Source organism: Brachycentrus maculatus, unplaced genomic scaffold (assembly GCF_059751285.1).
Source record: "Brachycentrus maculatus isolate JH-2025_06_01 unplaced genomic scaffold, ASM5975128v1 h1tg000513l, whole genome shotgun sequence".
Taxonomy (NCBI): domain Eukaryota; kingdom Metazoa; phylum Arthropoda; class Insecta; order Trichoptera; family Brachycentridae; genus Brachycentrus; species Brachycentrus maculatus.
The window spans coordinates 817,709-844,047 of NW_028281259.1; the positions used below are offsets into that span (position 1 = coordinate 817,709).

The 26,339-nt window shown below is 33.9% G+C and overlaps 2 protein-coding genes across 2 annotated transcripts in view; both read right to left on the reverse strand.

Annotated features, from left to right (window-relative positions):
- Positions 1 to 847: 847 nt before the first annotated feature.
- On the reverse strand, positions 848 to 25,639 carry LOC148301844 (putative fatty acyl-CoA reductase CG5065). Its single transcript, XM_088272659.1, has 12 exons — positions 25,623 to 25,639; positions 15,760 to 15,784; positions 12,772 to 12,805; positions 12,019 to 12,191; positions 10,545 to 10,793; positions 9,544 to 9,699; positions 7,839 to 7,941; positions 6,013 to 6,072; positions 4,319 to 4,451; positions 2,545 to 2,784; positions 1,767 to 2,027; positions 848 to 923 (listed from the first exon to the last, which is right to left on the reverse strand). The coding sequence occupies exons 1-12, from the start codon at positions 25,637 to 25,639 to the stop codon at positions 848 to 850; spliced, it is 1,527 nt and encodes a 508-aa protein (XP_088128785.1).
- The window catches only part of LOC148301845 (fatty acyl-CoA reductase 1-like), a 52,072-nt gene continuing 50,726 nt past the window's right edge, over positions 24,994 to 26,339 (reverse strand). Inside the window, exon 14 of the mRNA XM_088272615.1 lies at positions 24,994 to 26,163. Within this exon, the coding sequence (XP_088128741.1) occupies positions 26,004 to 26,163 (160 nt within the window). The 3' untranslated portion in view covers positions 24,994 to 26,003. The remainder of the gene's footprint in view (positions 26,164 to 26,339) is intronic.

A 26,339-nucleotide genomic window follows, 5' to 3' on the forward strand; every position in this document is an offset into this window, starting at 1 on the left:
AAGTGCACTCATTTTTAAAGGGGGATATTCGATAGCCCGCAACTTAATTTTCTTAGTAACATTTAGTAACAACACCGTTTTTGTATTGAAAATGCAAGTTTTTCATCAAAATTAATGTATGGTTTGAAAAGAAAAGTGTTTTTGAAAGATAAGACGTTTAAAAAAATGATATAATATTTTAATATACATATTCTTTAAAAAAAAATCAACATATATTATTTTGAAAAAAAAAGTGCTATGAGACACGTCTGGCTCCTGGCGCAGCTGGTCGCGTACTAAATTGTATGTTTGAGAGTACCCCCTTATGGCAGAAATATAACATCGTTTGAATAGGGTATTATCATTTGGGAGGAATATCTAATTTAACAAACTCAACCTATAAAGGATTGTGTAAGACTTGTTTTGTGTTTATAACAGCCGATATAATCAATATTTTCATTCATCATTTATTTTGCGAAATTCACTTTCATAAAAACGTTGTTTTCGTAAGTTGGTAAGGAATGACGTCACATAAACAAATCCACACTACTACTAATACAGGTCTATAAAGCAGATACACAAAGGGATACACCTTGTAACACACCCGATGACGTAAAATTTGATGACGTAAAGCGGTGTCCGTTTTTCATTTTATTAAAATATCCAATGTTTAAACCTTCATATCTCCCTTATTTATGTACAGATTTTAATAACAATTATACCGATTGTCTTGTGATTTTTCATATTAATTTATTAGCTAATAAAAAAAAAGATCATGAGAAATCCGTATTATAATAATGCGTTTTGAATATCCAATACATATAAAACGTTGCATCCAATTTCTTTAAAAAAATACATTTTTGCTGTTTTATCTGATCCTGAATAAGAATTTCACAGCGTAATATCCGGTGACAGCTTGTATGAAGCGGTGGGTCCAATATAACCTAAAATAAGTATAAAAAATTAGTATAATTTTCATATATATTTTTTTATTTATAAATCGGAGAAATATTTGTGTTTTTATTATTTACACAAATATTTCAATTACATACTTTGAGCCTAAGCGGCTCATTATTAGAAATAGGTATCAATTTGTGGTAGAGTGGGTTCGAACCAAGAAACTCTGAGTCAAGAGTCCGCGACACTAACCACGGGACCACAACCCGACAGTTGATATTGCATTTAATTTGACGCCACACGATGATATTATAACTATTTAAAAGTAATGAGAAAAACAGACTCTACTTAAAGTAGTTACAAATATATAAAGACGAATTACCCCTTAAAATTTGATTTTGTTAAAAAAAGTTCATACAAAAAAAGTTCATCCATAAAATTTCATAAATAAAAAGTTCAAATTTAAGAAGTTCATTCCTAAAAAGTTCATACATAAAAAGTTCATGCATAAAAGTTCAAACAAAAAATGTTCAAACAAAAAATGTTCATACAATAAAGAAGTTGATGCCTAAATATGGCGGGTCCTTACCTCCTGTATCTTACCTTCACCATAATTTTCTAGTAAATTACTGTGACCATTTGCCTAAATTCAGCCCGTAAGCTTTACGAAATTTTGATTATTTCTATATATGAACTTCTTATGCATGGACTTTTGAAAGTATGAAAATTAATATGTTGAACTTTATATGAATTTTATGAGTTTGAACTTTGTAAGTGTGAACTTTACAAGTTTGACCTTTAAATATTTGAACTTTTATGTATGAACTTTATATGATTGAACATTTAAATGTGTGAATAATTTGTTAGTATATAATAATTGTTTCTGCCACCTTTGAACTTTTCGTTTGGCGGCAGGCATGGAGTCCAGGGTGTCCTTCAGGATGAACTTCCTGATGCCGAGCAGGTAGCGTCCCAGGTAGGCGTCCCAGTCGATGGGCCTCACGCTGCACGGGAACTCGTTGCTCTCCTCGCTCAACTCCAGGTCCTTCATCAGGGCCGACATGTTCTCCACGGAGAACTTGAACTCGTTCATGGCGAAGAACTCGCCGGTCAGGGTGGCCATCTTGAAGCGCCTGGCCAGCTTCATCATGCTGAGAAAAATGGATATGAACAGTGTAAATATTATTTTTTGACATCTCATCGAAGATGAAGAAGGTGGTCAGCTGGAGTGTCCCTTAGAGACAAAATAAAGAGTTTACGCATTTGTGGAAGCCTGGCTGTAACAGGCATCAATAGTAAGGTAGAGGAAAGGCAATTGAGATGGTATGGGCACATAGGACGCAGAGAACCTGATCATATTATGAACCAGGCAATCGCCATGGATCTTCCTCGAAAGGCATCTAGAGGAAGACCAACAAATTCATGGATTATGCAAAGAGAGAACATGGTTCGAAGACATGGCCTAGGTGATGTTGTCCATGGCAGTAGGACCTACAACCCGAGGACGAGGAGAGCTGACCCCAGTAGTCTACAAAGACGATAAGTTGGGATGTAGCTAGGAAGAAGAAAAGTATTGAATTTCCATCGTAAAATGTACGAATGTCTAGGGTATAAAAGAGGATGGCATGTTGAAATATCTGTCGAAGGAATGGAAGAAAGATCACTCACATGGGTTTCTTCCCTTGAGCTCTCATGATAATATCAAAGACGATACTCGGTAGGTAGTGGGTGCTCAGCTCCCAGAAGAGATTGGCCAGTCTGTTGGTGGTATAGTTGAAGTTTGGGTACATCATCACGTACTTCGTGGGGCTGATTCTCGCGTGCTCTACCGCGTACTTGGTGAACTGGTACCAGGTGAGCGGGTTCGTGGATCCGGATGTGCAGTTGTAGATCAGCGGTTGAGGATTCCTGGTGATGAGAACGGATCCGTTTTTATTTTATATTGATACCTCAACATATAAAAACAATTTGGAAATATTGAAAGTGTGTCAACTCATGTAACATTTTCAAAAAAGAAGAAACTATATTCTTTATTTAATTTCTTAATGGACATACATATCGCTTACTTCTTTCAAGAACGTCATAAATCGAAAAACATGATTTTTCAGGAGTCGTTTTTAAAGTTTAAAAATATAATACAATGTATTAAAAATAAATATCAAGCCACTTATTGAACCTTTTACTGTGCAACAGATCTTTTTAGGTAAAACCTGTAGGTTTTTTCGCCATTTGAAAACTATTTAGTATATTTAAAAAAACTAATTAAATAATACCTTTTCTTCAAAATGAAAAACAACACTTTCTGCCCTGTAGCGGGTTAATATTGAGTTAAAAATATGCCGCTTTTGCTGGGATATAGTACATTTTGCTGGGATATAGTATAGTACATTTTTATAGGGCATTCCGAAAATATGCACAACTGAAAATTGTCGATTTTTGATATATGACGTTCTTGAAAGGAGTGAGCGATATCACACGCCCAGTAAATGCCCAGACTTTCATATTCCTACTTCAGATAGACTTCTTCATCTTCGTTGAGATATAAAAAAAAGATAAAAAAAGTTTAAAATATGCCTCTTTTGCTGGGATATAGTACATTTTCTGGGCATTCCGGAAACATGCACAACTGAAAATTGACGATTTTTGATATATGACGTTGTTGAAAGGAGTGAGCGATATCTAGAAGGAGGCCTTTATCTAAGAGTAGAGAGCAGAAAGCCAGAGAAGATAAAGGAAGTACCAAGGTTTTACTATAAGTACTTGTTTTTTTAGATTAGTTATTGTGATGGTTAGTTACTGAGTAATGACTTGTTTTTCGACATCTCAACAAAGATGAAGAAGAAAATGATATCCAGGATTTGGACCTCACATACTAATAAGAGTTTCTGCTTAATAAAAAGCTTCTTCACATTTCACCAATAGATGTCCCTAGTGAAGTTTTAGTGATTCAAGAACAATGTTCCAAAATTGGTTCATATATATAGAATTTCCAAGAATTTGAGTAGTATGGTTGTCAATAATGGGCAGAATTAGTGAATGTTACACGTGTGTAAAGTGATCACTTAAACCAGCCTATGACGGTCGTCAGCCCCGTGAATGCCCAGACTTCATAGGCTGGTTTAAGTGATCACTTTACACACGTGTAACATTCACCAATTCTACCCATTATTGACAAACACAGAACCACACTACTCAAATTCTTGGAAGTTCTATGTATATGAACCAATTTAGAAACCTTGTTCTTTAATCACTAGAACTTCACTAGAGACATCTATTGGTGAGATGTAAAGAAGCTTTTTATCAAGCAAATACCCAGACTTCCATATTCTTATTCATCTTTGATGAGATGTCAAAAAATAATGTGAAAACAACTCCTGTAATTGGAGATAATCCAGATTTTGTGAAGTATTTGGACACACTCAAAATGTTGTAAAGAAATTACTTGTATTTTGTATGGTGCCATGCAGCAGTGATACAAGAGTTGACAGCAAGGTCCACTGGGACTAGGTCCATGACTCCATTTTCCTTGCAGATGGCACTTCTTATAGTCCCTCTGGATATTTCCATGACGATTCCTGGAACCATAAAACATGGTCCATATACAATAGCCAACACACCATAAGCAATATCCACGAACCTTTTATTTTTATTAATTTATTTTAAAAATGTTTGTATATTTAAAAAATCTTGTCCGCCTCCGTAGTGTAATGGTCAGTACGCTCGGCTGCCGTTCTGGAGGACCCGGGTTCGATTCCCAGGGGGGGTGAAATAAATATGAGTGATTTTCTCACTGTACTATTTATTCAATACTACCCTAGACTGGTACCTGAGGCGGAGGGCTGATCACCTTTCCTTCATGAGTAAACGATCAAGATAACACTGCGTTTGTATGAAGCAGTGCCCTACGCACCATTGGGGTGCGGATAAGGGTTTTATTATTATTTATTATTATTTTAAAACACGACGACGGATGTTAGTGGTCAAAATAAAATATGGAACAAAGGCAAAATAAAGGAATGGTTGAATGATCAAGAGTTAATTCTATGAAAATTGTAAAATGTTTATATTCTTAATTTTTATCGTTTTTGTGTGTATATTAGGTTAAAATCGTTAAAAACAATAAAAAATGTATGTTAAAAGTTAAAACTCCACAGACAAGACACACAAGGTGGCTTGGTGGGTCTCTGCAAAAAAATGTTTTAAAAATGTAAAAAATGTGATTTAAATAAATCGCTCACTCCTTTCAAGAACGTCATAAATCAAAAAACTTGATTTTTCAGGAGAACGTTTTTAAAGTTTAAGAATATAACAAAATGCATTAAAAATAAATATCAAGCCACTTATTGAACTTTTTACTGTGCAACAGATCTTTGTAAGTAAAACCTGAAGGTATTTTCTCCATTCGAAAAATATTAAGTATATTTAAAAAAAAAAATTAAACAATACCTTTTCTTCAAAATGCAAAAACAACATTTTCTGCCCTGCAGCGGGTAAATATTAAATTTAAAATATGGCTCTTTTTCAGGGATATAGTACATTTTCTGGGCATTCCGAAAACATGCACAACTGAAAATTGACGATTTTTGATTTATGACGTTCTTGAAAGGAGTGAGCGAAATGTATACAAATAAAAAAAAATTACATGCTAACGAATAAGATATATGATCTAAACTGATAGAGAAATCAGTAAATATTTTTTTTATTTATTCTAAATATTATTAATATTTAACGCATTTTCTTTGTGGTTAGTCATTTTTACTTATTTTTTTTACAAAATATTAAAAATATTAGTAAGTATATAACCACTCGCCGAGATTTTTATGTCTACCGGTTCCGAGACGTACCCGTCTCTTCGTCAGGACAATCACTATTACACGATGGTGCTATGCTGGTGAAGGGTGGTATTGTTTGCATGCTGTAATAGTGATTGTCCTGACGAAGAGACGAGTACGTCTCGAAACCGGTAGACACAAAAATCTCGGTGAGTGGTCATATACTAATATTATTAACATTTTTGTAAAAAAAAAAGTATTTATTTATTTTTCCCTTCTTCTAAACCCTTATCAGCACCCAATGATGCAAAGGGCACTGCATTGAATACATTGAAGGTAGCTAAAATATATGTGAATTGAATACCTGTGACTCCAAAAAGGTTGTCAATCCATCCGGGAAACGGTTCCTTGTAGGCTGCAGTAACTGTGAAAAAAATCATAATTTATCTGTTAGTTTCTATGTAACTTCTTCCTTGCTCCATTACAACTTATCGCCTTTGTAGACTGTTGGGGTCAGCTCTCCTCGTCCTCAGGTTGTAGGTCCTTCTATCATATACAACGTCACCAAGACCATGCCTTGGAATCATGTTATCTTTCTGCAGCATCCATGAATTCTTTGGTCTTCTAAATACATTTATTTTCCATTATTTTCTTGCTCATTCGACATGTCCAAACCATGTCAACACACCTTTCTTAATTTTATCGATAATGCTTATCTCAGCCTTGCATTCTTTCCTTGTTATGTTGAGATATAACGTGGTAATATTCTTCTTTGTAAATTAGTGGGTGTAAAATAATAAAATAAACAATGTGTTGCCTTGTAAAGTAAAGTAAAGTAAAGTAAAGCTTAGTAAAGTAACGACATTAAAAATTTATTCTTAATTAATCTTTTTTAAATTACATATATTATGTGACAGTTCACAATATTTTTCTATCTATCTGATACTTTTGTTTATTCAGTGCGACGCATGCGACATCTGGTGGTAGATTTGCGCGATCTGCTTTACAGACCTTATTATTATATATATATATATATATATATATATATATATATATATATATATATATATATATATATATATATATATATATATATACACATACTTATTATAATTTTAGTAACTCAGCGCAAATGAAACGCCAAAACCTATAATTTGAGGGGATAGGTTTGATCAATATAACTGAATAATATATTAAACTCCGATACGTTAGCGGAGTCGTACTCATCAAATATTTATTAAAAATGAAATGAAGACGTCTGACGCCATCAATGAATGTTTGTTGTCATATCAAACATTGAAGCATTGAATTAACTTGCTGTTGAAGTTTACAAATCCAAGAGTATTATGTGTGCTAAGAGGAACGATTATTTTCAGACGGGAGGAATATCTAATTTAACATATTCAGCCTATAAAGGATTGTATTAGACTTGTAAAGTGTTTTTAACAGCCGATTTAATCAATATTCTCATTTGTTATATTTTCTCATTTATTTTTTTTTAAATATGCTTCTTTTGCCTGTTTATTATACCTGTTTTTTGTTTTTATATTTTGCCATGTTTTTATAGTTTTGGTAATTTAAAATAAAAAAAATGCAACTTTATTATTTGTGTTCCAGTCTTGTTAACCTTAATCCCATGTCCCAAAATGAGAAATAGAAAATACTCATCGGGAATATTGTATAAATGACTAATGTATGTAAGATGTTTTTTTAATTATAAAATATATATATATATATATATATATATATATATATATATATATATATATATATATATATATAGTAATATTAGTAATAATAAAACCCTTATCAGCACTCCAATGGTGCATAGGGCACTGTGTCATATTAACGCAGTGTTATCTTGATCGTTTACACATGAAGGAAAGGTGATCAGCCCTCCGCTTCAGGTACCAGTCCATGGTAATATTTAATAAATATTACAGAGAAAAAATCACTCATATTTATTGTGCCCCCTTGAGAATCGAACCCGGGACCTCCTGAACGGTAGCCGAGCGTGCTGACCATTACACTACAAACTACAATGTGGAACGTTTACAAAGACAATCTGGTGTGACGTTATTTTATCTCTGCCTACCCCTGCGGGAAGCAGTGTGTTGGTTAATGTGTTAGTGAGTTAGAAGAGATATGTTGTGATATAAATAAACATATGATAATGTTGTCTGGACTCACCAATCGAAGGTCTTATGATGCATATAGGAAGACCAGCTCCATACTTCAGGATGATCTGCTCCCCCAATGCCTTGGTGAGTGTGTAAGTATTCGGGTGAGATCCCTAAGGAACGAAAAATAATTAAAATTTGAGTCCTGCATCAGTGCCCAGTGCACCACAACGCAGAACAGCGCCTCTCAATATGTGTTTCGCGAAGAATTTCGACTCCAAAAGCATTTGTGAGTTATTAACGACGACAAGCAGCAAAGTATTGATAATATATTTTTTTAATATCTCAATATGAATGAAGAAGAATATAGAAGTCAGATATTTACAGGGCTTATGACCCGCCATAGGCTAATTGCCTTTACCGCTCATAAATTGGATGTACATCGTAAATTTTACGATGATAAACGACTTCATCAGTGTATCATTTTTTTTGTATTTTATAGAAGAAGGCTGAGGTAGAGTAAGTAAGTATAGTAGAGTAATAAAAAACAAGCTAAGAATGTTATAAATGAAGACTCTTAGGAGCATATCTGGCAAGAGTCTACGAGATAGAACAAGGAACACCAGGATAAGGGAAAAATGCGAGATGGAAGATGTCGTTAGGTGGGGAAGGCAACGAAGGAGACAATGGTATAAGCATGTGAGGAGAATGGAACCATTCAGACTCCCCCACATTGCACTGTACTACCAAACCCCAAGGTAGACCACCAAATAGATGTATCGACAGCTGGGAATCGACATCGCAAGAGGCTAATCCCTCTTAAAAATAGACCACAAGGCCTACACCAAGAAGTAGTGGAAAAATATGACTTAATATGATGAAGAATTAGAAATGAATATGTGGATTATGTTTGTATTTTTAATTTAACTTTATGTACAGAAAATAAATTATTACATTGGCGGACTTATTTCTAAAAAAACAATATCTTCCAACCAACCAAAAACAGACTAGTGATATTGATCAAAGTTTGATACCATATATAGCTGTTTGCAATCAGAGGGTAGATAGTACTTGGACATTGAAAAAAACATAAATTACAAAAGATGATAATAAGGAGGGCAAAGGAAAAAGGGAGTTTAGGGAAGAAGTAGAGGGAAAAACTAAGGGAGGAGGTTCGATGGACAGTTAGGATTCTAATGATAGATAGTAATGTCTCAGACGTTTCTTAAAAGTTATCAGAGAAGGCGCATTTGTTGTTTTGTGCAAAAATCCAAATATAAATACTGTATTTATAATTTTCATATTTATTTATAGTACTTACCATTGAAAATACATAATTTACAAATTGATGATAATAAGGAAGGCAAAGGAAGAAGGAAGTTTAGGGAAGGAGGAGGGAAAAACTGATGGATATTTAGGATTCTAATGATAAATAGTAAAGTAGCAATATATGAAATTCCGATAGTAAAAGGAAGGTAGAGGATTTGAGATGGTATGGGATTTGAGATGGTATGGGTATAGGACGCAGAGAACCCGAACATGTAGCTAACCAGATAATAGAAATGGATCTTCCTCGAATGTTATCCAGAAGATTACCAAAAAAATCATGGGTGCTGCAGAAATATAACATGATTCGAAGGTGTAGCCTAGATGACGTTGTCCATGACAGAAGGAGATGTAACCTGAGGACGAAGAGAGCTGAGCCCAGCAGTCTACAAAGACAATAAGCTGGGATGTCAAAAGAAAGAAGAAGTAAAGTAGCAATTTATGTATACCTGAATCCTGGGAGTGATGATGTCGAGGAGTTCCTGAGGGAGATTGGCAGCGCACTGGATCAGGGAGTCAGGATCATGACTGACGGGATAAAACTTCTCGTCTATCTCATAATTCTTGTCAGAGTTGCTGTAGGCTGTTGACACGTGAACAACGCTCTAGAAACAAAAGTAGGTACTGTGCTAAGTAAAAAGCTTGCCCAAATCAACCAAAGAGCTTTACCGAGAAGTCGTACATGAAAGAACGTGCATATTATAAGATATGTTGGGATGTTAATTATCAATGTCGAGAATAAATATGTAAAATTACTAGTACAGAACAAAGTGAACAAGTATTTGGAAAAACTATTCACAACATTTTTCATGGGAAAAAGTCTTGGCTCGGGATGCAGTTCGGCTGTCCAAACTTAAAACACAGTGAGGGAATTTTTTTTGTAAAACGTTTTTTTTTTGTATTTTTGGACTAAGTAGAATTTACTTAGTCAAAAAATGCGAAAAAAACGTACTACAAAAAAATGTCCCTTACTGTGTTTTGAGTTTGGACAGCCGAGTTGGTCGAGTGGACGGGTGAAAAAAGAGCGATTGATTTTTGAATTACCTAACGTCCAAGTGACTCTGAAATCTAGCTATGGTTTATGCAAAACCGCTTATCATGACCCTACTCAGGCTTCAATTTTGTAAAGTTTCATGGCCTATGCCTACTCGTGAGTGGATTTACTCTTTAAGTTTAATGTTCCTATAATTTATGTAATTCATGAGTGGAAATTCTCGCAAGAGAGCGATTGCCAATGTGTAGGGGCTTTTATAGCCTCCGCTACGTCACTGTTCTCGCTAGCTCACTGTTGCCAACTTGACAGCTTGACAGGTTCGCTGTCCGTTTAGAGACCTACCCGGGTCACCACAATCTAATCCTCTGGGTAAAAATTAAAGATTGTATTCGCCCAGCTTTGGAAATAGTTAAAAAATACAAATGTTTCAAAATAAAATGACGTTTAGATTCATACCTTTAGCTGTTTCATCCTATGGCATAATTCTAGGATCTTCTTCGTGCCGAGGGTGTTCAAAGTCAGCGCTTCTGACAGTGGTTCTACGAAGCGGATGGTCGCTGCAGAATGGATGACGATGTTCACTTCCTCCTCCAGGACCTTCCGGTCGGCTGGGGACATCCCGAGATCTGCCTGGGAGACGTCTCCCTCCAACGGGATGATCTTGTCCAACCTCTCGGGCCATTTGTCACGAATCCTGTCAAATATCTGTTGAATCCCAAAAATTAGACACTGAATTATCGGAGAATCCAACACAGACTACCCAAGAGATGGATTGACAGCTGGGAATGGACATCGCAGAAAGCTAATCCCTCTCAAAAACACGCTACAATGTCTAAACAAAGAAGATGATAAATTTGTTTCACTTTTATTTCTTTCCTCATTCAATTCACATGCCCAAAACATGTCAACACACCTTTCTTAGTTCGTTGGATGATAATGCTTATCTTAGCCTTACATTCTTTGCTTATACCACCGTTGGAGCATCTATCATACATGGTTTTCCTGTACTGAGAGATCGCATTTTGACTGCATTCAATCTACTTTCATCCTTATTTTACCAACTCCATGCTTCACGTCATACATGTGTACTGCCAGTTTAGCTTTTGATCTTAGATTTCCATTTGCTTTAACTGATTTCAGTACACCATTTACTCAATTCCCAACATTCACTCTCCTTACCATTTATAGAAAACATACTTCCCAGATAAAGGAAACCATCTACCCGTTCCACAATTTCCCCATTCACTACTATTTCACACCCAGATCTTTCATCTCTTTCAAAAACCATGTCTTTGGATTTGTCAACAGTCACCCGCAAATTTGAAGAAGAGAGAATAAAAGAAGCTTTGGAAGACCCCTAAAAAGATGGTCTGACGGCATAGCCGCTGTAGGGGGTAGAAACAGGCTGCAAGCAGCAACAGACCAAAAACAGTGAAAGGTACAGAAGAGTATCCAGCAGTACAATACAGAAGGCTAAAGATGAAGAAGATCTGCAAATCAATTTCACATTATTATTCAAACCCTAATCCGCACCCCAATGGTGCATAGGGCACTGTATCATATAAACGCAGTGTTATCTTGATCGTTAACCCAAGAAGTAAAGGTGATCAGTTTCAGATACCAGTCCAGGGTAATATGAAATAAATATTACTGTGAAAAAACCGCTTACATTTATTTGACCCCCCTCACTGGGAATCTAACCCGGGACCTCTAGAATGGTAGCCGAGCGTGCTGAATATTACACTATGGATGCGGACAAAGACTTAAGACTAAAGATGAAGAAGTTCAGCAAATCAATTTCTTTGCACACATTATAGCAATCATAATTCTTATCTCACCAAATTCATACCTCATTGGGAATCCATCCTGATGGACCGATTGAACATGCATTGGAATATGAAGGTATTGTCTTGTATCATATAAAACATACCTGATTCTTCAGAAGCTCTTTATGTCTCTGTTCCACACCCAGTCCTCGCTTCTGTCGCATGAGAAGGTAGATGCATTTTATCCCTCCGCAAGACCTTAGCAATTTTTCCAAGAGTGCTTTGCCAAGAAATCCAGTTCCTCCAGTAACGAAAACGGTGGCACCGTAGTAAAAGTGTATTACGCTCCCGGGTAATGGTTTCAACACACCATCATCGACCTCTGGACATTTTGATCTGGTGTCTTCTAGTTCTTCGATACTAGCAGGATTTTTTACGTCTTCGCGATAATTGGGTAATTTCGCATCGATTTTTGCGATCGGTTTGAAATTGTCGTCCAAATTGTTATTATTTTCCGCATTGATATCTTCAATTTCCGGTTGCATAGAGCTGAAATTTAAAGTTAATTCTTTGATGAAAATTTCTACCTATTACAAATATTTTCATGTATCGTTTTAATTAATTTTTAAATACCTAAGCATCTTATTTTTTAACGAATTATTTAAGTAATAATAATGATGGGCAATTTATATGGCTACTTTTCGTAAAAAAATTAAAGGCTACTGGTTACAATTCCAAATTTTAATTATTTAAAAAAATTTAAATTAGATTTTACGAAATACTACTACTACTACTACTACATCACGCCGTTTCTCCGCAGGGGTAGGCAGAGAGGATGGAACGCCACACTCTTCTGTCCTGACATACACTCCTCGCCTCCTTCACATCCATACATCTAGTCATACATGCCCTCCGATTACGCAGACTTTTGACACCGCCAGATTTTAGGTTCTGATTGATCTGATCGTGCCAAGTCTTTTTCGGTCGTCCTCGTTCTGTTTTCCCTCTCACATTCGCCACATATATTTTTTTAATCATTCTCTCGTTATCCATTCGCTCCACATGTCCATACCACCGCAAAGAACTCTTCCTAATCTTTTCAATTATTCCTAGTTCAGCCTTACGAAATCGTATGAGAAAAACACTTTTTATCACTTGAGTTTATTTTATTGAGACGACTATATTCGGAAGCTATGCTTCCATCTTCAGGTTTAAATATAAACTTATGGAAGCAGTACTTAAGTGTTTTTCTTTTACATTTTCATCACGTCTTACCACAAAGTGAATGCCGAAACAATGAATAAAAGATATTAAGGATATTATTATATAAATTTATGTATAAGGTTTTTTTTATATCTCAACGAAGATGAAGAAGTCTATCTGACAGTAGGAATATGAAAGTCTTGGCATTTACTGGGCGTGTGATATCGCTCACTCTTTTCAAGAACGTCATATATAAAAATCGTAAATTTTCAGTAGTGCGTGTTTTCTGAATGCCCAGAAAATATACTATATCCCAGCAAAAGCGGCATATTTTTAACTTAATATTTACCCGCTACAGGGCAGAAAGTGTTGTTTTTGCATTTTGAATAAAAGGTTTTGTTTATTTTTTTTTTTAAATATACTTAATATTTTTCAAATGGAGAACAAACCTTCAGGTTTTACCTAAAAGATCTGTTGCACAGTAAAAAGTTCAATAAGTGGCTTGATATTTATTTTCATACATTGTATTATATTTTTAAACTTTAAAAACGATCCCATGAAAAATCAAGTTTTTTGATTTATGACGATGTTGAAGGGAGTGAGCGATATGTGTCATTGGCAGGTATTGGTGATCATTTATACACTGTCTCACATTCACCATACTTGTCCATACTTATACCTCAGATAGATTTCTCTATCTACAACTATTTTGAAATAATGAGTAAAGAAAACACTTCGTTTTTTACCACTTGAGTTTTATTATAGACTACATGTTTCAGAAATCCAAAAAAAACGAAATTCTAATAATAATTTATTAAATAATATATTGTTTCAAAATTCTTCACCATTGCTTTCCATTTTTCCTTTGTTTTCAAACTCCGTCCCTTGACAAACCCTTTCCCCTTACTTTCCCCTCTCCTTATTTATAGAACAATTTAATATTTTATATTTTAGTTATTATACAGACCTGAATGATGGAAGTTTAACTTCTGAAACATGTAGTCTATAATAAAACTCAAGTGGTAAAAAACGAAGTGTTTTCTTCAATCATTGTAACATGTCTTACCACAAAGTTAATGCCGAAACAATAAATAAAATATTTTGAAATATGTAAAAAAAGGTATTGATATAAAGGACAGGCTGTCCTATACTCCAAGCTATTCCTTTAAATGCTGGCTACCCACCAAAAAATGAGAATATGACCTCAGTAAAAGTGCCTTAGTTTTTAAGATATTTCTACTTTTATGAATTTATTTATTTATTTCAAAGCGTATAACGTACATAAATCATTTTTACATATAATATTCCCGATGAGTAATTTCTATTTTTCATTTTGGGACATGGGATTATGGAATTAAATTCCCAAACATTTACGCTTGATATTAGTTTTTTGAGTGCCACTTCTTTAAATTTTCACATTATAGGATTCTAATTTATGTTTCACAGTAAAAAACATAAATAATTTAATTTAAAATAGACACTTTCAACATCACAGCGTTACTTACGTAAGTTCAGTCGAATTTGTAGCTAGAGTTCCAGCCATATTGACAGGTTCGTCCTGCAAAATAAGTGTGTTTATCAGTTATCTCATTAATTTAGCAAAATGGCAAGACTTCCATATTCTTCTTCATCTTTGATGAGATGTCAAAAATAATATGAAAATAACCCCTGTAATTGGAGATAATCCAGATTTTGTGAACAAGTATTTGGACACACTCAAAATGTTGTAAAATGGAAACAAATGACATTTTTCCTATGAGATGTACGGTATGTGAATGATTTTATTGAATAATTTTTTTTAAATAATATAATAATAATAAAACCCTTATCCGCACCCTAATGGTGCATAGGGCACTGCTTCATGTAAACCCAGTGTTATCTTGATCGTTTACACATGAAGGAAAGGTGATCAACCCTCCGCTTTAGTAACCAACCAGTCCAGGGTAATATTGAATAAATATTACAGTGAAAAAATCAGTCATATTTATTTGACCCCCCTTGGGAATCGAACCCGGGACCTCCAGAACGGTAGCCGAGCGTGCTGATCATTACACTACGGAGGCGGAAAAATATAAAGAATATTGTAGTTTTATTTAAAGAGATGAATGTAGATCTGGGTGTGAAATATTGGCAAATGAGGAAATTATGGAAAAGGTAGATGATTTCTTCATTAGGGTATGTTTTCTAGGGATGGAAAGGAGAGGCAGAAATGTCTTATTTTGAAAGCGGCCGGGTCGTGAGTCGTAATAATCATCGGGTATGTGTGAGGTATGTTTGTCCGCCTCCGTAGTGTAATGGTCAGCACGCTCGGCTACCGTTCTGGAGGTCCCGGGTTCGATTCCCCAGGGGGGGTAAAATAAATATTAGTGATAATTTCACTGTAATATTTTTTCAATATTATTACCCTGGACTGGGTACCTGAAGCGGAGGGCTGATCACCCTTCCTTCATGTGTAAACGATCAAGATAACTCTGCGTTTATATGACGCAGTGCCCTATGCATCATTGGGGTGCGGATAAGGGTTTTTTATGTATGAGGAGATGCATGAATAAAGGAGAGTGGTGTGGCATTCGATTCTATCTGCCTACCCCTGCGGAGAAGCGGCGTGATGGTTAGTTAGTTAGTTAGTTAGGAGAGTGAATGAACAGGGTGAATGGTGCGCTGAAATCAATTATAGCAAATGAAAATCTAACAGTGAAAGCTTTGCTAGCATTTAAGTATGGAGTCCTGGTACCAACACTAATGTAAGGAAATGAAGCATGGAGTTGATAAGACAGGGATGAAAGTAGACTGAATGCAGTCAAAAGCGATTTATCTCTTACGAAAACCGTGACATGAGCAAATCTTTTTTCCGGCACACATTATACACTATTACTTAATTTTTTTAACTAACTAACTAACTAACCATCACGCCGCTTCCCCGCAGGGGTAGGCAGAGAGAATAGAGCACCACACCACTCTGTCCTTACAAACATTCTTCGCCTCTTCCACGTTCATGCATCTCCTCATACATACTTGCCGATTGTTACGACTCCTAACCTGACCACTCTCAAGTATTTTCCATACCTGATCGTGCCATGTTTTTCTCGGTCTTCCTCTGCTTCTTTTCCCGCTAAAATTCGCCTCATAAATTTGTTTTACCGTTCTTTCCTCACTCATACGTTCTACATGTCCAAACCATCTCAACACACCTTTCTTAATTTTATCGATAATGCTTATCTCAGCTTTGAATTCCTTCCTTATTTCACTATTCGTACATCTATCATACATCGTTTTGTCGCACATTCTTCTGAGAGATCGCATTTCGCAAAGTAATTAATACGAAAATTATATGTAATATATTTTTCATACCTTATAAAAATATCGTTAAACGAAACACAACCGACTCGCAGAAAGACAAACTAATACTGAAGCAGTAACTGGCGAAGCCACCCCACCCTAATGCCTAGACTCCTTCTCGCCAGGCCGACTTTTCTCTAGCAAGAAAACTCGCAGAAGTTGTCTTTCTAGCAAGTAAAATCCCATATAACAAGTAAAATCTTAACTTATATATAAAATTAAAATTCCCAATGAAATACCTACCATTATATGTACCCTTAGACTTAATAGTAGCAACTATTGTTTTATTATTATTTTTTTTTTACATCTCAGCAAAGATGAAGAAGAATATGGAAGTCTGGGTAATTACGGGGCTGACATGTCGCTCACTCACATTTAGGTACAATCTGAAGGTTCTTTCTGCATTTGAAAAATATTTAGTATATTTAAAAAAATAATTAAACAATACCTTTTCTTCAAAATGCAAAAACAACGCTTTCTGCCCTGTAGCGGGTAAATATTAAGTTAAAAATATGCCTCTTTTGCTGGGATATAGTACATTTTCTGGGCATTCCGAAAACATGCACAACTGAAAAATTACGATTTTAGATTTATGACGTTCTTGAATGGAGTGAGCGATGTGTGTGATTATAATCCAGGATTCGGACCTCACACACTAATAAAAGAGTTTCTGCTCAATAAAAAGCTTCATTTCGTCTCACCAAGATGTCTGTAGTGAAGTTCTAGTGATTAAAGAATAATGTTTAAAAATTGGTTCATATATATAGAACTTCCAAGAATTTGAGTAGTGTGGTTGTCAATAATGGGTAGAATTGGTGAATGATACACGTGTGTAAAGTGATCGCTTAAACCAGCCTATGACGGTCGTCAGCTCCGTAAACGCCCACACTTCCATATCCTTCTTAATCTTTGATGAGATGTCAAAAAAATTATATGAAAATAACTCCTGTAATTAAACATAATTCAGATTTTGTGAACAAGTATTTGGACACAATCAAAATGTTGGAATTATTGTTAGTAGATAGATAGTATATCGCTCACTCCTTTCAAGAACGTCATAAATCAAAAATCGTCAATTTTCAGTTGTGCATGTTTTCAGAATGCCCAGAAAATGAGCAAAAGGGGCATATTTTCAACTTAATATTTACCCGCTACAGGGCAGAAAGTGTTGTTTTTGCATTTTGAAGAAAAGGTATTGTTTAATTATTTTTTTAAATATGCTAAATATTTTTCAAATGGAGAAAAAACCTTCAGGTTTTACCTTAAAAGATCTGTTGCAAAGTAAACAGTTCAATAAGTGGCTTGATATTTATTTTTAATACATTGTATTATATTTTTAAACTTTGAAAACGTTCTCGTGAAAAATCAAGTTTTTTGATTTATGACGTTCTTGAAAGCAGTGAGTGATATGAGGACATTTTGCAAATATTTTAATCATTTTGATAATGTCCTGATAAGACAAAACGCGTCATAATATGCATCATTGTTTTTATTGAATTAAAAGCAGAATTCAATCCAATAACCTTGTTTAAAATTGGATATACTTATGTATTATCCAAAAATTTAAAATGGATATCCACCAACTGTCTGCAGTTACAATAAATATGTGAAATCCCGCTGACAAACATGTTTTTGCCTAGAATTTTCACTCATGAATTACATAAAATTATAGTAACTTTAAACATGAAGACTAAATCCACTCACGAGTAGGCAAAGGCTATGAAGCTTGAAAAGTTAAAGCCTGAGTAGGGTCATGATAAGCGGTGTTGCATAAGCCGTAGCTAGATTTCAGAGTCACTTGGAAGTTAATAATTCAAAAAAAGAGAAAGATGTTTGATGTGCAATTTCTCGAAAATTAACCCTTAGATTTTTAGAACTAATTTTTTGTCAGCCTCGTAGTGTAATGGTTAGCACGCTCGGCTACCGACCTAGTTCGAACCAGGGGGGGGGGGGTCAAATAAATACAAGTGATTTTTTCACTGTCATATTTCTTCAATATTACCCTGGACTGGTACCTGAAGCTGAGGGCTGATCACCTTTCCTTCGTGTGTTAACGATCAAGGTAACACTGTGTTTGTATAATGCAGCGCCCTATGCACCGTTGGGATGCGGATAAGGGTTTGAATTGATTTGAAAAATTACTTTTCACATTTTATCATGTGATTATTTTATGACATTACTTTTGTTTCATCCTGTATATTTCTAAACCCTTATCCGTACCCAGTGGTGCATAGGGCACTGCATCATATAAATTCAATACAAACCGTTATCCGCACCCCAATGGTGCATAGGGCACTGCATCTTATAAACGAGTGTTATCTTGATCATTAACATGAAGGAAAGGTGATCAGCCCTCCGCTTTCGATACCAGTCCAGGGTAGTATTGAATAAATATTAGAGTGAAAAAATCACTTGTATTTATTTGACTTTCCCTGGGAATCGAACCGGGGACCTCCCGTACCTACGGATGCTGACCATTACACTACGGAGGCGGACGCATCATATAAACCCAGTGTTATCTTGATCATGAAGGAAAGGTGATCAGCCCTCCGCTTCAGGCACCAGTCCAGCGTAATGTATAATAAATTTTCAAGTGAAAAATTACTTATATTTATTTGACCCCTCGCCCAGGAATCGATCCCAGGACCTTCAGTATTGTAGCCTAGCGTGCTGACCATTATATTGACTATATAATAGTGTAAAATTGACTGAATCGACATTACTTTTGTGCCTTTCTGTATACGCCAGTAATAATGGTTTTAATATTCATATGAGAAACATCACAGCTGTCAGAAGTATTGATTGAAGTGGCTACAATTTAAAAACACATAGCTATATTAAACCCGATAAAATTACAAGTCAACACGTATTTAAAATACTTACTAACGCAAAACAAAACATCGCTCATAACGGACAACTTGCTTCTTGACAGCTGTCACTAAGCATTTTCTAACTAACTAACTAACTAACCATCACGCCGCTTCCCCGCAGGGCTAGGCAGAGAGAATAGAGCGCCACACCAAACAATCATTGTCTTTGCAAACATTCTTCGCCTCTTCCACGTTTATGCATTTCCTCATACATACCCGCCGATTGTTACGACTCCTTACCTGACCACTTTCAAGTATTTGGCATACCTGATCGTGCCATGTTTTTCGCGGTCTTCCTCTGCTCTTTTTTCCAATTACATTCGCCTCATAAATTTGTTTTACCGTTCTTTCCTCACTCATTCGCTCTACATGTCCAAACCATCTCAACACACGCTTCTCAATTTTATTGATAATGCTAATCTCAGCTTTGCATTCCTTCCTTACTTCGTTTTGTCGTACATTTTAAGCATTTTCAATATTTTCAATTTCATTTTTGTTTCACAGGTTTGAAATATTTTCAATAACAGTGTGAATTGAAACATAAAAACGTTCAAGAATTTGTGTAGTGTGGTTGTCAATAATGGGTAGAATTGGTGAATGTTACACGTGTGTTAAGTGATCACTTAAACCAGCCCATGACATGTTAATGCCCAGACTTCCATATACTTCTTCATCTTGGATGAGATGTCAATAAATAATATGAAAAATGTGCTTAATTCTTCTTTCTTTTCCATTTAGCAATTTTAGTCAGTTATGGTTGTCTAATACAGCTCGTATACTGTTAATATAATAGGTTCTTGTTACATATTTGATTCAATATATGAAATTTTCCATGTAAAAGGTAAATGAAAAGTCAAGACAACTAGTTATATGTGTAGGTTGCATAAATATTATAGATACGGGTGCAAAATGAACGCAGGTATATTCTTAGTATCTAGCATCAGAAATGCATAATAGTATCTAGCATCAGAGATGGCAAACTGTTTCTATCCAAGGTACGCGTACCAAATTAATAAATTTCAGAGGTGCATATTTACCATATTATGGTAACATATTCAACACATCGCTCACATCTTTCAACAACGTCATTTATAAAAAAAAAACGTAAATTTTCAGTTGTGCTTAGAAAATATACTATATCCCAGCAAAAGCGGCATATTTTAAACGTAATATTTACCCGCCACAGGGCAGAAAGTGTTGTTTTTGCATTTTGACAAAAAGGCATTGTTTAATATTTTTTTTAAATATACTAAATATTTTTCAAACGGAGAAAAAACCTTCAGGTTTTACCGAAATAGATCTGCTGCACAGTAAAAAATTCAATAAGTGGCTTGATATTTATTTTTAATACATTTTATTATATTCTTAAACTTTAAAAATGATCCCATGAAAAATCAAGTTTTTGATAAATGACGTTTTTGATTTTTGATTTTTCTTCTTTATTTTTCATGAGATCTTTTCGATGTTTAAAAATATTACACAATGTTTTAAAAATAAATATCAAGCCACTTACTGAACTTTTTACGGTGCAGCGGATCTTTTGAGGTAAAACCAGAATGTTTTTTCTCCATTTGAAAAATATTTAGTAAATTCAAAAAAATATTTAAACAATACATTTTCATCAAAATACAAAAACAACACTTTTTGCCCTGTAGCGGGTAAATATTAAGTTAAGAATATGGCGCTTTTGGTGGGATATAGTACATATTCTGGGCATTCCGAAAACATGCAAAACTGAAAATTGACGATTTTTGATATATGAAATTGTTGAAAGGACTGAGCGGTATGTTGAAATGTCAAAGAATGGTAGAAATATATTTTCTCTGATAGATTCCAAGTGTAGACCACTGGTATTGTTTGCATTTCCGTAATTTCCGTAATATATATATAATAAACGTTATGCGTTTCTGCAGTGAGAAATGCACAGAAGTGCATACGATGCGGTCAAACAGCTTTCACTCGCGAGTACTTAGATTTACAGACTATCCGCTGTTGTTACGTATGCAGCTAGACCAATGCACTTGCACTGTTGCGTGTGGCATCAAGACGCAGTCACACGTAACACGTTGGAAATGCATTGAAAGGAAATTATCCCTTGCAAAGTCGTCACTAGAAAAATTAGAAAATTCTTGAAAAAAAATTGAAAACCAATTTATATACACACACACACATACACACACTTTATATATATATATATATATATATATATATATATATATATATATATATATATATATATAGATATATATATATATATATATATATATATATATATATATATATATATATATATATATATATATATATATATATATATATATATATATATATATATATATATATATATATTATTATTTTTTTTTTTTTTTTGAGTGTGTCCAAATACTTGTTCACAAAATCTGGATTATCTCCAATTACAGGAGTTATTTTCATATTATTTTTTGACATCTCATCAAAGATGAAGAAAAATATGGAAGTCTGGGCATTTACGGGGCTTACGACCGTCATAGGCTGGTTTATGAACCAATTTAGAAACCTTGTTCATGAATCCGTAAATGCCCAAACTTCCATATTCTTCTTCATCTTTGATGAGATGTCAAAAAATTATATATATATATATATATATATATATATGTATATATATATATATATATATATATATATATATATATATATATATATATATATACATATATATATATATATATATATATATATATATATATATATATATATATATATATATATATATATATATTTATATATATATATATATATATATATATATATATATATATATATATATATATATATATATATATATATATATATATATATATATATATATATATATATATATATATATATATATATATATATATATATATATATATTTATATATATATACATATATATATATATATATATATATATATATATATATATATATATATATATATATATATATATATATATATATATATATATATATATATATATATATATATATAAAGAGTTTCTGCTTTAAAAAAAAGGTTCATCATCTCACCATAGATGTCTCTCGTAAAATTTTAGTGAATTCAAGTGTTTCAAATTTAAACAATATATTTAGTTTTAACATTTCAAGTATTTGAAGTACTTGATCATGTCAGTTTTCTTCGGTCTTTCTCTGCTTCTATTACCACCAAATTCTTCTCATAGATTTGTTGAACTATACTTTCGCCGTTTGAAACACATGCCCAAACCATGCCAAACCAACACACCTGAGTGATTTTAAAGTATTATATTCATTTGATATCATCCTCGACTGATGCCTGAAGCGCAGGACTGACCATCTTTCGTATTTGACTATCAAGATAAAACTGATTTTATACGATGCAGTGCCCTATGCATCATTTGATGTAAATAAGGATAGGAACACGAAGGTTGAGGAAAATTAAGATCGTATTTAAGGTGAAACACCCACCGAAAAAAAATTGGTTAAAGATCCAAACAAAAAGAACCCAACAGTCTACAAAGACGATAAGTTGGTATGGACCAAGGAAGAAAAAAATATGAGGGCTTAATATAGGAGAGAACTCCTTTCAAGAACGTCATAAATAAAAAATCATAAATTTTCAGTTGTGCTTGTTTTCGGAATGCCCAAAAAATGTACTATATCCCGGCAAAAGCAGCATATTTTTAACTTAATATTTACCCGCTACAGGGCAGAAAGTATTGTTTTTACATTTTGAAGAAAAGGTATTGTTTAATTTTTTTTTTAAGAACTAAATATTTTTCAAATGGAGAAAAAACCTTCAGGTTTTACTTAAAAATATCTGTTGCATAGTAAAAAGTTCAATAAGTGGCTTCATATTTATTTTTAATACATTGTATGATATTTTTAAACTTTAAAAACGTTCGCTTAAAAATCAAGTTTTTTGATTTATGACGTTCTTGAAAGGAGTGAGCGATATGTCTGACAACTATCACTCGAATCGCTTACTATTTTATATATGTAATATATGTCCAAACTTACTGTATAAACATTTGCATAAAACCACCAGAGATGTCGTTATTATACAATTTTTTTTCAGATTTAAATTCTACTCAAAGTACGCTCTAATGTACAGGTTCTATTACTACCATCACGCCGCTTCCCCACAGGGGTATGCAGAAAGAATAGAACTCCACACTATTCTATCTTTGCAAACATGCATTTCTTCTTGAATTTTTTTCGCGAATACTTCGTGGCACATTTTAAATTTTTTTATAAATTAAACAACTTTGTTTTAATCACTTTTTATTGGTACACCTGATCTAACCGGTTTTGACAAGAACCTTGTCATTATCATCAGGGTTTATGTACTAATTCTAAAACATTGAAATACTCAAGAAGTGAACGTTTTTCGGATTGTAAGGGAAGGGTAACTAACTATAGTTAGGTAACTATGAGTATTTAAATGTTTTAGAATTAGTACATAAACCCTGAGGATGACAAGGTTCTTGTCGAAACCAGTTGGAAAAAAGTACCAAAAAAAGTGGTTAAAACATAGTTGTTTTATTTTATATACATACCCGGTTATATAGACTCCTAACCTGACCGCTTTCAAGTATTTGACATACCTGATGGTGCTAAGTTACTCTCGGTTTTCTTCTGATTCTTTTACCAACTCTATTCGCCTCATAAATTTGTTATGCCGTTCTTTCCTCATTCATTCGTTCCACATTCCCAAACCATCTCAACACACCTTTCTTAATTTTATCTATAATGCTTATCTAAGCTCATATCAACAGTACAGTATAATATGAAATAATATTAATGAAAGTGGTATTTTCTGGCGTTTCTCATGTGTGTGATTGTAATCCAGGATTCGGACCTCACATACTAATAAAGGAGTTTCTGCTTAATAAAAAGCTTCTTTACATCTCGCGAATAGATGTCTGTAGTGAAGTTCTAGTGATTCAAGAACAAGGTTTCTAAATTAGTTCATATATACAGAACTCCCAAGAATTTGAGTAGTGTGGTTGTCAATAACGGGTAGAATTGGTGAATGTTACACGTGTGTAAAGTGATCACACAAACCAGCCTAATCACTTAAGTCAGCCCCGTAAATGCCCAGACTTCCATATTCTTCTTCATCTTTGATGAGATGTGAAAAAATAATGGTACAGTATGAATTCAATTGAAATAAAAACAAAAAATCCTTATAAAATATTTATTTTTTTAATTTACATTTTACTGCCTTATACCATTCTATAAAAAATACTTAAATATATACAATAAAATTAAAGTATAATACAGGAATTAAATCCATCGTTTAAAATCAACATACATTTTGAGCAAATTTATTTAATATTATCGTAAATTGCATCTGACCATTATATGGAAAAAAATTATAACTAGAACAAAATATATTAATCACTTATTAAAATAATAATCAAAATTTACAGGCAAGAACGTCAGATAGTTCAAATCACAGGTTCCCAAAATTTTTATGTCCAGCCCCTTGTGTCAATTTTATCTTGGTCATTTTACAAACCAAATTAGATTTATATATAAACAGGGCTTATTTCTCTATTTTAATTTATGTATTAATTTTAAATCAAACACAGATTTTTTGAGTCTACTTAGTTGTATTTTATTAACAAAAACACATAAAAAATTATATTGTGACAATTGTTTCGCCTTGTTAGGGCATTATCAAACGAATGTGAAGATCAAATGGGCTTATTTTTTTATGTAAACGCGGTGGAACGGCGATTTTTTTCATTATTAATATCAATTAGACTAAACAATCTAAAAAAACGAGGACTGCATCCACCCTGATGTGGCTCTACTAACAAATGAGTTATAAATCAAATTTATAAATGACTTTCGTGATATCAGAGCTGTGTAACAAAATCTGTGCATAAATCATAAATCAGTTTTTTTTTATTTTCGGCATTCACTTTGTAGAATTGACATGATAGAATTGTAAAAGGAAAACACTTGTTTTTTACCACTTGAGTTATATTTATTTAATTATAACAAGTAGTTTGGGCAGCTATGCTTCCATCTTCAGGTGTAAATACAAATTCAGTTTATAGTTAGACCTGAAAATGGAAGTATAGTTTCTGAAACTGGTCATTATAATAAAAAAAAATACTTCTTCTTCTTCTTCTTCTTCTTCTTCTTTTTCTATATCCTAAGGATTTGTGTGTGCCTCCGCTTGTAGCTCTTGGGATGTCGACTCCCAGCTGTCTTTCCACCCTTATGGAGGTCTGATTGGGGTCTGCGTCCTTCTGGGATTCCTTGAAGGGCGATACGTGGAAGTCTGTCATCTGACATTCTGTTTACATGATCGTTCCAGTATCGCCTTCGTTGTCGTCCCCACCTCACGATATCCTCCATCTTACATATGCTCCGGATGTCGGTATTCCTTACTCGGTCTCGCAATGTGTTTCCGGTTATGGATCGGAGAGTCTTCATCTCGGAGGTTCGAAATCGAGATTTTGTTCTGGAAGTATCTGCTCTTGCCTCAATCCCATAAGTGGCTATTGGTCCAACACATGTTTTGTTTATTTTCATTTTACTTTGTATGCTCATGTGTTTATTCCTTTACTCCGAGTTTCACCTTCGTTGTCGTCCCCACCTCACATTATTTGTAACTCAAGTGGTAAAAAACATGTGTTTTTCTTTTACAATTTTCTAACGTTCATATCTCTTGACTGTGGACGTTGACGGAGCCTATATCTATTGTGTTCAAAGCATTATATTATATTTCAATCACTGGAAGGGCACTGTGTGTTGGCGCAAATGACGTCGTGGTCTGCCCTTTGAAGATGTAGTCGTACAGCATCCACATCCAATCGCTCATCAGCCAAATTATGAGTAGGAAGAAAGCCAACTTCGTCAGCTTGTCTACGTAGTACATCCTGAAAAGATAAAAAATGTAAGGAAAAATGCAAATTTTACATTATTGAATGAGTCCAGTCGTCCTTCGTAGAGGAAGGTAAGGAGATGGCAAGACTCGACTATTGAACAAGTGGAGTATTTTATTCATTCAACACGGTTATCGTCGTATACCTGGATGCCTCAGAAACTTGGTGTG

Excerpts from the sequence above, each read along its gene's own strand:
- LOC148301844 (XM_088272659.1), bottom strand. Across the intron at positions 12,192-12,771 it reads CGGTGTCAAAAGTCTGCGTA|ACTTTTACTACGGTGCCACC; the intron begins ATCGGAGGGCAT and ends GGAGCGTAATAC. Across the intron at positions 2,785-4,318 it reads TGGCACCATACAAAATACAA|GAATCCTCAACCGCTGATCT; the intron begins GTAATTTCTTTA and ends TCTCATCACCAG.